The 14,239-nt window shown below is 38.1% G+C and overlaps 1 protein-coding gene across 4 annotated transcripts in view; it reads right to left on the bottom strand.

Moving 5' to 3' along the window:
- nek11.L (NIMA-related kinase 11 L homeolog) overlaps positions 1-14,239 on the bottom strand; it is a 152,666-nt gene that overhangs the window by 32,557 nt on the left and 105,870 nt on the right. For all 4 annotated transcript variants that reach the window (XM_018267502.2, XM_041566043.1, XM_041566044.1 and 1 more), the window contains one exon: positions 1,184-1,244. In XM_018267502.2, coding sequence (XP_018122991.1) covers positions 1,184-1,244 — 61 coding nt within the window. The remainder of the gene's footprint in view (positions 1-1,183; positions 1,245-14,239) is intronic.

Genomic DNA, 14,239 nt, shown 5'->3' with positions numbered 1-14,239 from the left:
TAGGCTTGCATGCTGTATAAGTTTCATTAGGGCTGAATCTAAGGGTAGACAACAGAAATACCAACCATAGGTGGGACCAGCATCGGAATGGGCTGGCGGGGCACTGGGAGAAAACCCAATAAGGGCCCATCCTAAATGGGACTGGGGTGGGTGGGCGAAGTGATGTGGCAGGTTATGTGGAAGGGCTTCTGATAGGGGTAGGAGAGGTTTGCGGCAGGGGTAGGGGGGCCCCACAGATGGGGTGGTGGGGCCGAGATGGCAGCCCCTGGTGGGTTCAGCACACTTCAGTTGATTTTTGTTGTGATGTTTTGTTGCTCCGATTCTTTCGAGAAAAATTACTGATAAATGAGTTAAAATTGTGGGTGGGAGTTTGGTAGGATTTTTTTTTAAAATTAGATTAATGCGAGTTTTAGTAAATGTGCCCCTTCCTGTATGGTCTTCCTGTACAATTGCTACCAATCTGAACATTAGAGGGTCCGACTTTTGAGCCTTGGATGCAGGATTTGTGGCGAGGCCATATAGGCACAGGCCTAGGGCGGCATGCCGCCCAGCCACTCTATGGGGAGCACTGGGGACATGCCTAGGGGCGACCACCCAGCAAATCCAGCGTGGCTTTGATGCTTTAATAAGGCACTGCATATTCTACAGTCTGACTGGATTACCAACCTGTAGTCCAGAGAGGGTGCTGGTGCCAACTGGCTACTTTCATATTGTAAATATATTGTGAGAGCCAGTGCAAGAATACATCTTAGCATAATTTAGTACTACAGGTATTCTTCACTGCATTATTTTTATTTGCTACATGTAGACACATGTTATGTGTCTACCATGTTGGTGCAGTTTAGCACCTTTTAAAAAAACATTTTGTGTAGCCAAAAATGGAGTCACTCATAGCATGCCATCTGGGTCAACACTTAACCATCTATATAGAAAACATATGGTGATGCATGGTGAACATTGCACTGCTCTTTACGTATGAAATCAATTTCAAGCAATGCACGAAAAATACAGTAATACAGTCATAATTACTTTTAACACACAGTATGTCCTTTTATTCTGCAACAGCTTCTATTCTCTTGCTGAACAAGTACAGTATTGTGAAACTGTGGCTGGCAGATCTGAGTGTGATTGACAGGATGTTCAGGAAAGCCTAATTTTAGCCTTCTAAAAAGAAGAGTCTCACCAAAACAGCTGGACGCCAGCATATCTTCCAAATGCAGCACCATTGCCTTCACATCACTGTCCTGTTGAAAGAAGAGAGATAAAACTAATAAAAACTGTAATTTATCTGACAGATGATTGAACATTGCTTAGTAGGATACAACACACTGGTATTAGATCCTGTACCAGGATTTTATTATCTATTATTAGACCATTTATTTTGTAAGCGACTTAAAATGTAGCCCAACGTTGAATTCAGATGGCATAGCAATATAGTTTTTAACACTGAAAAAAGACAACTGTCCATCAAGTTCATATGTATCATATACATTAAAATACCAGATTTTTTACTTAAAGGGTTTGTTCCCCTTTAAATTAACTTTTAGTATGATGTAGAGCGTGATATTCTGATACAATTTGCAATTGGTTTTAATTTTTTATTATTTGCGTTTTTTGAGTTATTTAGCTTTTTTTTCAGCCGCTCTCCAGTTTGACATTTCAGCAATATGGTTGCTAGGCTCGAAATACCCCTAGCAACCACACACTGATTTGAATAAGAGACTGGAATGTGAATAGGAGAGTCCTGCATTGAAAGATGAGTAACACAAAGTAGCAATAACAATAAACTTGCAGCCTTACACAGCATTTGTTTTTTAGATGGGATCAGTGACCATTTGAAAACTGGAAAGAGTTGGCAGCAGAAGGCAAATAATTAAAAACTAAAAAACAAACAAAAAAAAAAATAATGAAGACCAATTGAAAAGTTACTTAGAATCCGCCATTCTATAATATACTAAGGGGCACATTTAGGGACCGATTCACTAACTTCGAGTGAAGGATTCGAAGTAAAAAAACTTAGAATTTCGAAGTGTTTTTTGGGCTACTTCGACCATCGAATGGGCTACTTCGACCTTCGACTACGACTTCGAATCAAACGATCCAAACTAAAAATCGTTCGACTATTCGACCATTCGATAGTCGAAGTACTGTCTCTTTAAGAAAAAAACCCCTAGTTCGCCATCTAAAAGCTACCGAACTCAATGTTAGCCTATGGGGAAGGTCCCCATAGGCTTTCCTAAGTTTTTTTGGTGGAAGGATATTCCTTTGATCGTTGGATTAAAATTCTTCGAATCGTTCAATTCGAAGGATTTTATCGTTCGATCGAAGTAATAATCCTTCGATCGTTCGATCAAACTTTTTGCGTTAAAATCCTTCGACTTCGATATTCGAAGTCGAAGGATTTTAATTCCCAGTCGAATATCGAGGGTTAATTAACCCTCGATATTCAACCGTCGAAGTAAAATCCTTCGAATATCGAAGTCGAAGGATTTACCGCATTTCATTCGTTCGAATGATTCGAAGGATTTTAATCGATCGAACGATTAAAAAACACAATAAAACATTGTATACTACATTATTAAATCCACTACATATCAAAAATTATAGTATTACAGAAATTATGTATTACAGAGCTAATATCTGTACTATAGTCAGAATTACTTAGAATGTTTCTAAAAATGATGTTAGCTGACATACATCAGGAATGTAAAAACTAGATTTTTTCATGGAAGAATAAAAACTCAAATTTTTTGAGATTTAGGGAGTTATTTATTAAAGGTTGAGTTGTGTTTTTCTGGAAAAATCCTAGATTTTCAAGGGTAGTTTCACTAAAAACTAAAAATTTTCAGGATAAAAAAACCTCAAATTTTTCGAGATTTATTATACCCTGAAGCTACTAAAAGCCTAAATCCATCATGTAGAAGTCCCTTGAACCATTTGAAAATGTTTTTAGCCTTCATGATTTTCATTTTTTTTACAGTGATTTGGGCTCAAAAACTCATTCGATTTGATGTATTCAAGGATTTTTAACTCTATCAACTCGAGTTTTTCCCCCCAATTGCATGGGTCATGTATAAGTCAATAGCAGATGTCGCTTTTTACAATTTCAGGATACTGTGATCTGCGCTGGGTTTCATCCGATAATCAAAAAAAAAATTGGGGTTTTCGGGGCACAATTAAAAAATTTGAGCGATTCGGCCGTCAAATCTGAAAAAAATTGAGCAATTCAGATTTTCAATAAATTTTGTCAAGGCTATTCCTGACCCGACTCTTTCTAGCTGATTATTTGATAAATGACTGAAAATTTTGGAGTTTTGTTGGATTTGTTTTCATTAAAAAAATAGATGAATTTGAGTTTTAGTAAATCAGCCCCTTAATCTCATGATAACTGACTAAACAGTGAAAACCAATTCCTAGCTACAGTTTTTTTCGAATTTATTTAAAACGGTCCAAGAGGATCAGCACAGCTTTCATTGACTTCTATAGGACCTAGACAGCTTTTTACCTGGTGAAGTTTTGTATTAGAGGTTTTTACACATAGTAGCAGGGTTATCAAGGGTCGAATTTCGAATTTGAAAAGCTTCAAAATTTGAATTCAAAAAGACAAACCAAAAATAATTGAAGTTTTTTTCTGGCCGAATAGTTCCGTTTTCGATCAAATAGGTCAGTTTTCCCTGACCCCCATACACTTACTAAGCTCACCACGTGGACAGAAGCCTTACAACTAACTGACCCCTGGAGGTGGAAATACCCACTCCAAAGAACCTTCTCCTGCCACTCTCCAACACACAAAACTTTCTCTAGGATAGACCTGGCCCTTGTATCTCATGACCTCCTACCTATGATTGACCAAATCCGATACCTACCCCAATCCCTATCTGACCACTCCCCACTTCAAGTTACTTTTCGCTGGAATCCTGAGGCCTCAGACAAGCTATGGCGCTTAAGCCCTCTTTGGCTCAAAAACACTACAGTGGCCGAGGCGAATGCCCAGGCATATGGCGACTATTGGGTCCATAACGTGGGGTCCACCTCCCCTCTGACTCTTTGGGATGCTTCTAAAGCAGTCATGAGAGGAGCGCTTATGGGGGCAATCTCACAAGCGAGGAATGATACTTTAGACCAGGTTAAAGCCGTGGAGAATGAACTCCGCAATGCTTCAGGAGCACATACACTGAACCCTACCCCTGCCAACTATGCTGGTCTCCAGCGCCCAAAACTCTCTTTCCAGAGCCTCCATATCACTAACTAGGAAAGCCTTGCTTTACCTCCCTAGTCAAGTACACAAAAATTAAATAAATTTTTTCATTCAATTTTTTTTTTCATTCGAATTTTCACTTCGACCTTTGATAAATCTGTCCCTTAATAAATCTTGCATTTTTATAGTTTTAAAAAAAAAATAGGAAACCCCCGAATTTTTAGAGATTAGTGGAAAAAAATCTAAATTCGATTATTAGTAAATGGGCCCCATGGTGTATGGTACTGTGACTGTTTCATGTCACTTTAGCATACCCATAGTAAATTAGCTTTATTGTTTTTTGCAAAGCGAGAGCATATGGTTGCTTTGCATATAGACAGAAATAATAATATACCATTAGTGATGTTTCAGTAGCCCATACTTAAGATGTACTCTGCTACCTTCCCTATACCAAGAAACCTACCTTATAGCTACTAACAGAATACCGTAATCTATAAATTGCACATCTGTCTATGCAAATCCCCCCCCCCCATGTAGCAGCATGAAAATGATTCACATAATTAATACTGGAAGCTGTGCTCAGTCTAAATCACTGAATACTTTACATGGAATTTGGAAATAATAGATATCAACTTTGACCAGCAGAAATGGCAAAAAGACTTATATTTACATAATTATTACTAGGCGTTCCACTAAATCCAAACCATGGAAGTACTTTGGAATTAATCCTTAGATATCAGCATTTCAATCGGCTTTGATCAAAGCATAAATTGCAATCTAATCCATAAAAATATAAATCTACTGTATACTTATACTGTATTAGAGAGGGCAGTTGCCTGTGTTTCAGTGATATGGACTTATCACAGCTCTCACTAATAATTCAGACTATTCTGACTGCAACTATAAGTTGGTTATATAAGGAGCAACTTTAATTATAAACTTAAGTCTAGTTATTCACTATTGATAAGAATAAATCTTTGATGAATGTTATGGACTATAGGTGTGATGATTTTTTGATTTTTTTCCACTGGGACTGCACAATTTATTCATCTTGTACTTAAAATATTTGAATAAATTATGTATTCTTTTCACCGTGTACTTGGGTGAGGTTTAATCTCCAACAGAATACTGTATGTATTTGCCGTGTATTTACACAGTTGTATTTGTATAAAATTTTATGTGGGGTAATTTTAAGGACTGCAAAGTATTCTATTTTTTTTTTCCCTCGTGCTTTTTATGGACTATGCTATGCTGCATGTGATCGTTAAGCAAAAAACAGGTAAACAGCATTCAGCAATCAGAGTTGGAAACTGAAAACTCTCATTTCAGCTAAGGAAATCATTTAAACGCTGTTGTGCTATTGATTGTATCTAATTATGTTCAGTGCAGCTACATTGATGGTTCAGCTTACAGAGTAGCTGAATGAGCTGAAAGACATATGCATTAACAATATAGTTAGCACTATATTATGATCAAGAGTACACTAAAGCTGATATTATATGGAGTATTTAGCAACTGCAGCTACTGATTTGATCATTAATTATACTGGATTACTCAATACTAAAAAAATGAATCTGTTTTCATGTAATCCAATACTCTATATCAATAATGGAAATGATACTATATACTCTAATGCAGGTAATACATGTACCAACGCCTCAAAGGAAAGACAGTGATGATTTTAGATGCAGCTTCCTAGACAGCAGAAAGTTTTGTGTGTGTATGTGTATGTATATATATATATATATATATATATATATATATATATATATATATATATATATATATATATATATATATATATATATATATATACACACACAAAAAACTTATATCAACCTGCTCTTGAGATACATATATATATATATATAATATATATATATATATATATAATATATATATATATATATATAATATATATATATATATATATATATTTATATATATATATCTCAAGATCTCAAGAGCAGGTTTTCTTAGGTATTCAGACTGCCAATGTCCCAGCGATGCTGCCCCCATTTGACCCGCTCCAATGCTGATTTAGAGACGGGGGCTGGCATCTGAACTGCTGCCTCAGGTGACAGCAGCCCCAGAATCACCGCTGTATTGATCTATCTATCACCAAATCACTTAATGATACAGTACTTTGTATATTATTCTTTCCATGTGTGAAAGAAAGAGATCTTGTTATTACGTCATATATTTCTTTTATAGGCAAATGCCATACGGAGCAAGGGAATTGTTAAAGGTTATTCCTTCTGTATTGAATGGAGAAGGAAAGGTCTCTTAACTTGGGGGTATCAAAAGTTAGGCACCCCCAAGAGATCACATTTACTTTCCTGACAACCCGGGTGGGTGCTCCTATTAGAAGAAAATTGCACCGGCCCACGATTCCTCCAATGAGCACCATGGAGCGATTCTCTTCAAATCTTCCGGGACAGACACATGCACAGTAGAACAAAATTGCTGGCTTTTCCTTAAAGCTACTGTGCAACCATGAGAATAAAGAAGAAGCCAGAAGATGATCTCTCCGTGGTGCTTGAGGAAGAATCCTGGGCCGGTGCAGTTTTCTTCTGATAGGAGCACCGGTCCAGGGTTTTAGGTAAGTACATGCAATCACTTGGCAGTGCCTAACTTTTGGTAACCCCAAGTTAAAAGAACTTTCCTTCTCCTTGAAGCCCTGTCTTATTCTCTTTTAATTGTCATGATACTGTTAACTTGGTATTTATGCCTTCTGATTTATATATTTCTGGATTCTATTGTAATTATGGATCTCTATTTAAGTGTGGTCTATTTCCCCTTCCAAAAAACCAACAGTTTGTAAAAGAGTATGTGCTTGCAGGTTCAAAAAATAAATATATGTACCCATTCTGCCTTTATTGCACAAATCTTTGTCAGAACCATTTTTTTAAAAGAAGATACCAATAGTATCAAGAAACAAAAGATAACAGCAAGTTCATAAATTCTTTATTTGATTGTGTTGTGTAAATGAATTTTCCAAACTTTAAACAAAAGTACGATGCTGACAGCTGATCAATGTCCTGCTGTGGCTTTACAGACTACACTTCACTCATGTAAAATATCCTCAAATAAGAAGAGAGTAAAAACTGTTTGAGAATTCTTTGTTGTTAGCAGTGCTGTCTGAGTGCTGCCTCCCACTCAGACATTCAGAAGTGTTCTGGGATATCCAGTTGAAAAAATACTTAATAATGCCAATAAAAGTAAGTCACTAATACAATTCCAGTCATCTTCTTTTAGAAAACTGTTACCAAAATGTCAAGCGTATATTTCTGCTCTGGATGAGGGGGACTATATTAGTTCTACATACTGGAGCATAATCTCTGTCAGTGTTAAATTAATTTAAAATGTATACATGGCTTTTACTCTCAATGGGCTACACGCTCTTTGTCAGGGATGGGCTACACCTCAATAGAGGGTTGGAGGAGATTTTTAACTAGGCAGTGGGGGGGGGTGGTGCAGTAAAGGATTCTGTGAAAGTTAGGTTAGATGAGGTAGTGGGCATAGGAAGGGAAAACGGAGGAGGAGATTTGGTTGGGGGTACTGTTAAGGGCAGGGAGGACCACATGTTGTATTTACAAAATGTTCACGCTAGTTCCAGTATGATAGGAGAACTCAACCCCCCACTAATAAAACCCCCTACCCAGTACCCTACATTGTACACCCTCCCTGCTTCACCCCCCCCCCACATAGGTGGTAACACCTATAAGTGCCCCTAATCCTTTACTCACCTATATGTGCAGAGTAAGCGCAGCGGAGCTCATGGGCACCATCTTCAAATTTCTTCGGGAAGTGAGCACCGTATTGGCACATGCGCAGTTGGAGCAGTCTTCAGGTTCATAGCAACTGCGCATACATCAGAAGTGATGGAAATTGCCGAAGGGAAGGAAAGGGTTATCACCTATGCGGGGGGGAGCAAGGAGGTGGGACTATGTAGGGTTCTGGGTAGGGGTTTTTATTAGTGGGGGGTTGAGTTCTCCTTTAAATGTATGTTTTCAAATGCAAGGAGTCTGACTGATAAAATAGGAGAGGTGGAGGTGCTGGCACTGGAGGGAAAATATGATGTGATTGGTGTTGTCGAAACATGGCTCCTTTAAATATTGGTATCAGTATGTTGTAACAGATACCAATAAGGCAAATGTGCCAAATCAATTCTTTGCTTTAGCGTATACAATAGTCAGGAGTCAAAGTTTCCAGACCCACCTCATAGCTGCACTGTTGGTTCAGCTCAATCTAGTCAGGATATGGTTCATAAAGCTTTAATAAAAATGAATGTGAACAAGGCGCTAGGGCCTGATTGAATACTCCCTCAGGTTCTAAGAGAGCTTTGTTCAGTTTTAGACCAGCCTCTATTTCTGATTTTCTAAGAATCACTTTCATCTAATATGGTACCCATGGATTGGAGGAAAGGTGATGTAATTTCTATATTTAGAAAGGGACTACAATGTCAGCCTGGCAATTATAGACCAGTAAGTTTGAAATCTGTGGTGGGCAAATTATTTGAAGGCTTGTTAAGGAATTAAATTCAAAATGTTGTCTTATAAGCAGCAATCAGCATGGTTTTATGAAATATAGGTTATGTCAGACAGTAATTAATTACTCTCAACTTTGAGTAAGGATCTTACTGGGGCCCCTTGGAGCTCTGTATTAGGCCCACTTTTATTGAACTTGTTTATTAATGACTTAGGGGAAGGAATTCTAAGTAATGTATCAGTGTTTGCAGATGACACAAAACTATGCAGCCCAATAAACTCTATCCAAGATGCAACATCCTTGCAACATGATCTTGACAAACTGGCAATCTGGGCAGCTAAATGGCAGATGAGATTTAGGTGGTTATTTACTAAACTCCAAATGCAAAAATCACAAAAAATCATGATTTATTTTTATAAAATCAGACTTTTAAAAAAATCACCAATTTTTCAGAATTTATTAAACCCTGAGGATGGAAAAGTCCTAATCTGAAAATCCGGCATCTCAGACCTGTCGAGGTTGTATATAAGTCAATGGAAGAAGTCCCAATGATTTTTTGATGTGCGCTGGGTTTCGTGCAATACCCGAAGTTTTTGGGTGAAAATTCCCAAAAAATTCCCAAAAAAAGGGATCACTCGTGGTGCTCGCTGGTAGAACCCCGGGCCGGTGCAGTTTTCTGCTGATACCTGAGATTCCAGGCTGGTGTTCTTAAGTATATGCAATCACTTGTTAGTGCCTAACTTTTGGCACCCCAGGAAAATTTTCCGTGGACACCCATGATCACGAGTATGACACACATTTTATTGTGCATATTTTGTGTTTTGTTCTCAATGAACCCGACAGTAGATGTATTAAAAAGAAAAACATTTATCTCCCACACAAATAAATGAGCTTTGTTTTAAAATAAAACAGTATAGGGTTTATTATGAATACAGCATACGGAATGCCACCTACTAGGTTACAAGCCATGTTGTATATAGTATATACATATTACTGTGCTATAAGCATATGTAAGCTGTATTACTTAGTACTGGGGCTGAGATCTATCGCTCCTCTATGTGTGTGCCTGATACTTAAAGGAGGCCTAAAAGTCTAAAAGAAAATATAACTAGAAATGCTGTATAGTTCAATGTACCGAACCAGCCCAATGTTTCAGTAGCCCTGTAACAATCTTCTGATATTTCTAGGTCACTGACACTGTATACGCTCAATATGCTCAGGGCTGCTGTTGAGATGCTCAAAAATCATCAATAAATTAGCAAAAAGTTAGGTCACCTATGTCGTAATAGCTGATGCCACAGGGCTGATTGTTAATCAATTTGGATACTGATTGCACTGATTTCTATGCTGCCTTTTAATGTGAATATAAATTCATTTGAATTAATTTTGAATACAGTGTATAAGTCACAATTATGGCATTTCAACCATAATTGCTCCCCAGTTTACCAATTTAGTCATATCCCTTTGCAAAGTGGCAGCATCCTGCATGGTTTTCTAGTTTTGCACAATTCAGTACCATCGGGTAAAATAAAAGCTACTTTCAGTGCCCATTTTAAGGTCATTAATTAACAAGTCAAAAAGCAAAGGATCAAGGACAGAGCAGTACACCACAGATACATTTTCTTGACTTTTTTTCTCAGAAGACAGATTAAGGCTGGAAATTGCATATCAAGAACTGGATTAGAATTATTAGGCAGCTAATTTTTATTTTATCCTCTATTGTAGCATAAAAGTGCATTTCCTTAAAGGGGATTGTGGGTATCCACCTACACAGCTTGGAAAACTAAATCAGGTCCTAATTAGGGATTTACCTGGATTTGGTTGATTCCTACCCCTACTTGCATGATCTGTTTTCAAAGGGACAAATGTACTGTATCAAATACAAAGATGGCAAAGCCTTCCATATTCCAGTAGTTCAGATTTTCACAATTTATCTATTGCTCCATAAAATTTACTGATAAATTGGTCCCTTAGAGTCCAGCTGAACCCCAAATGCGAAGTATTGTTTAATTTTTCATACACAGATTAGAGGTTAGGTTTTAGATTTGGCTACATTTTAGGGAGGTATTCAGTATTTTGCTATAGTGATTATAGTGATATTGCAATATGAAGGAGTAATGCATCTCTGGTCAAGAATCCCTGGTGCACAGGATACAAAAAATGTATATTGTATTGCTATGTTATTTTTTAATTAACATTTTTTAAATATTTTTATATTCATGTTTGTAGAGCTATAATTGAAAATTATAATGAAAAAAGGATCACAGAATTTAAAAAGCAGTTTTCAACAGCCTTGAAATTGGTGCTAGTAGTAGTGCCTCTATAATATTGTCTGATTACAATGCATTCAAGATACAAGGCTCATAACCTCATGTTTCTGCTGGACACAGAAAAATCAGAAAAAATTTAGCATTGTTCCAGCAAGGGCTCAATGAATATCTAAACAAAAAATGTGAGGCAAAAACCCTACAATACCCTGTCAGGTATTGCTGGGATTCAGCCAGGGACCTTTGGGCTTCTGGCTCAATGCCTTAATCATTTAGCCAGGTGAGCAGCCTGTAGGGTTGCTCGCTATGTGTTACCTGGCCTCTGCAGTCCCAGCCCAGCTGCAGCTTGATTGGCTTCTGCAGCCCCAGCCCAGTTGCTGCCTGATTAGTCAGCCAATCCAGGCTGACTCTGCCCTATTTAAGGCCAGCCCTTAGAACACTCCTTGCAGGAGCATTACACGGTCTCCCTAGTACTGCGGCTGAGCCCCTAAATAGGTTGTTCAAGCTCTTGCCCTTTTCCTTGTTATTCCTCCTTGCCTTGGTCTGCCTGTCCTTGTCTATCTTGTCTTATCTTGCTTTAACCTATCTTGTTCCTTCCCAGCCTTGACCTTGATCTGACCCTTGCCTGTACTCATTTCCTATTCCACCTTGTACCTTTCCCTGACTTCATCTTGTACTGACCCTGCCTTGCCTGTTCCTGCTTCCTGTCCTTTTCTGCCTTGAACCCTGTCTTATAGCTTCCCTTGTCTCTCTCACTCTCACTCTCCAGTGCTATTTGCTCCTCTTGCTACTCTGCTCCAGTCTCCCTCTGCTCTCCTGCTATTCAGTCCTCTCCTGCTCTCCTGCTCTCCTCCTATCCAGTCCTCTCCTGATCTCCTGCTATCCAGTCCTCTCCTGATATCCTTTCTCTCCTGATCTCCTGCTATCCAGTCCTCTCCTGCTCTCCTGCTATCCAGTCTCCCTCTGCTCCAGTCTCCCTCTGCTCTCCAGCTACTCAGTCCTCTCCTGCTATCCAGTCCTCCCCTGCAGTCTCCTTCTGCTCCAGTGTCCTTCTGTAGCCTGTCCTCCCACTGTCCTGTCCCCCAAATTTACGCTCACAACGTCCAGTCGCATCCTCTTTGTCTGCCCACGATCTACACCCTCATCGTCCTGTCCAGTCTGGTCCTGACCTTTGCCCGCTCCATCCTGCTTCACTCTGCACCTGTTCCAGTTCCAGTTCGACTACACCCTCGTCTCCCTGTTCCTGCCTTTCCCTTTGTGTTCTGTGGGCACAGCCAGTCCATGCCTAAAGGACTCACCTTCTCCCTTCAGTCTCTGCAGCGCCCCTACCTAACTTTCACAAACTTTCTCTTCAATACTAAAAGCTTTACTTTTATCATACTTTTACAAATTCCAGCCTAATAATTCAAGAAGATACCAAGCATAAATACATGTTTAATATAATAGAACTTGCATATTTATTACATAGCTGAGAATATCTGAAACTAATCTTGGACAGAACATATACAGAATATACATGGCAGATACTACGAATACCTGTACAATAAATTCAGAATTTGGTTCAAGATTCGACTAAATAGTGCTTTTCGCAGGATTTCAATTAGGACGAATTGCTCAGCCAAATCAAACCCCTTAGAGGCCTATTTATCAACAGTCTAATTTTAGTGGTTTTATATCACTCTCACACAAAAGCAGTGACAAAAACACCCTAAAAGTGCTAAAACCACAAATAAAAAAAATGTGTGTTTTTATGCAACTTTTTTGGATTTTTGGCATCAAAAAGCCCAACACGAAAAAGTTGCAGTTTAATAAAACAGCCCCTTAATGTCCCATGACTTCTGAACATGCGAACATTTCTGTTTACAGATAGGGTACTGAATCCCTTATGTAGAAACATGTTATCCAGACAGTTCTGAACTACATGAAGGCTATCACCCAGAGAATCCATTTTTTAAGCAAATAATGCTATATCAAATATTTCCTTTTTTGCTGTAATAATAAGCAGATGGTGATGCAAATAACGGCAATTCCCTTATCCGGAAAACCCCAGGCCCCAATAATTCTGGATAGTAGATCTATATCTGTTATACACTTTTCCCATATATTTGAATATGCAAATAAGGGTTTGGTTTAGTGTGTGGACATACCTTTGGTGCAAAATTCAGTATTCTGATATATCCTTACAAGAACTCATACTAGAAATGTAAAGCTTGATTCATATTTATACAGAAGGAATCGCAATGAAAAATTTAGATGGAGGTGTTATCTGCAGACAAGCCCTGGGTCTTGGCTCCTTGTGGTATTATATACAGTACGCTTCAAGCTAACCACAGCAGAGATAACTTTTACAAACGGGTAGTTTAAAAAAGTGGAGAGAAAGGCTATTAATAATTTGCAGACTTTTTTTGGTTTACACTATTTGCGTTAAGCAAATCTTATATGGATGCACTGTTATGCAACTGATATGCACTGTGTCTGAAATGTCTGATTATGCCATAACACTTATATGAGCTTGCTTCCAAATGTTTCTAAATTGTTAGCAACTGCACACTGGACTGAATAAAATCCTCCAGTTTTATGTGACATGAAGGAGGTGTAAATCTACTTTTCAAATGACTTCACAGAAGGATCATAGATGTTAACATTTTTGTGATTAAGGTAGCAAAGAAAGTCATTTAGCTTAAATGCATTTAGTGGTGTGTATAGATGTACTCACGGTACTGGTATTGGATTCCTTATTCTGAAACGTCACCCAGTATGCTCCAAATTACAGGAAGGCCAACTCCATTTAAAGCAATTCTAGTTTTTTTTAACAGCTACCTAACACAAGATAACAGCTGCCTGGTAGATCTTAGAACAACACTCAATAGTAAAAACCAATGTCTCACTGAGACACATTCAGTTACATTGAGAAAGAAAAACAGCAGCCTGCCAGAAAGCATTTCTCTCCTAAAGTGCAGGCACAAGTCACATGACCAGAGGTAGCTGGGAAATTGACAAAATGTTTAGCCCGATGTCAGATTTCAAAATTGAATATAAAAAAATCTGTTTATTCTTTTGAGAAATGGATTTCACCCTACAAACCAGAGAGCTACTAAAATTCCAAACTGAAGAGCCGCTGAACAAAAACTAAATTAATTTAAAAAAAAATAAAAAAATGAATAACAAATAATGCAAATATTCTCGGAATATCAAATTCAAACTAAAAGTTAGATTGAACTACCCTTTGAAGGACCATTTCTTAAGCACCTGGCTTTGCAAAACACTGGTTTGCTCTATCTTG

Source organism: Xenopus laevis, chromosome 6L, assembly GCF_017654675.1.
Source record: "Xenopus laevis strain J_2021 chromosome 6L, Xenopus_laevis_v10.1, whole genome shotgun sequence".
Lineage (NCBI taxonomy): Eukaryota > Metazoa > Chordata > Amphibia > Anura > Pipidae > Xenopus > Xenopus laevis.
The sequence above is the reverse complement of the archived record's forward strand: the minus strand, read 5'-3'. Positions and strand labels throughout refer to the sequence as shown.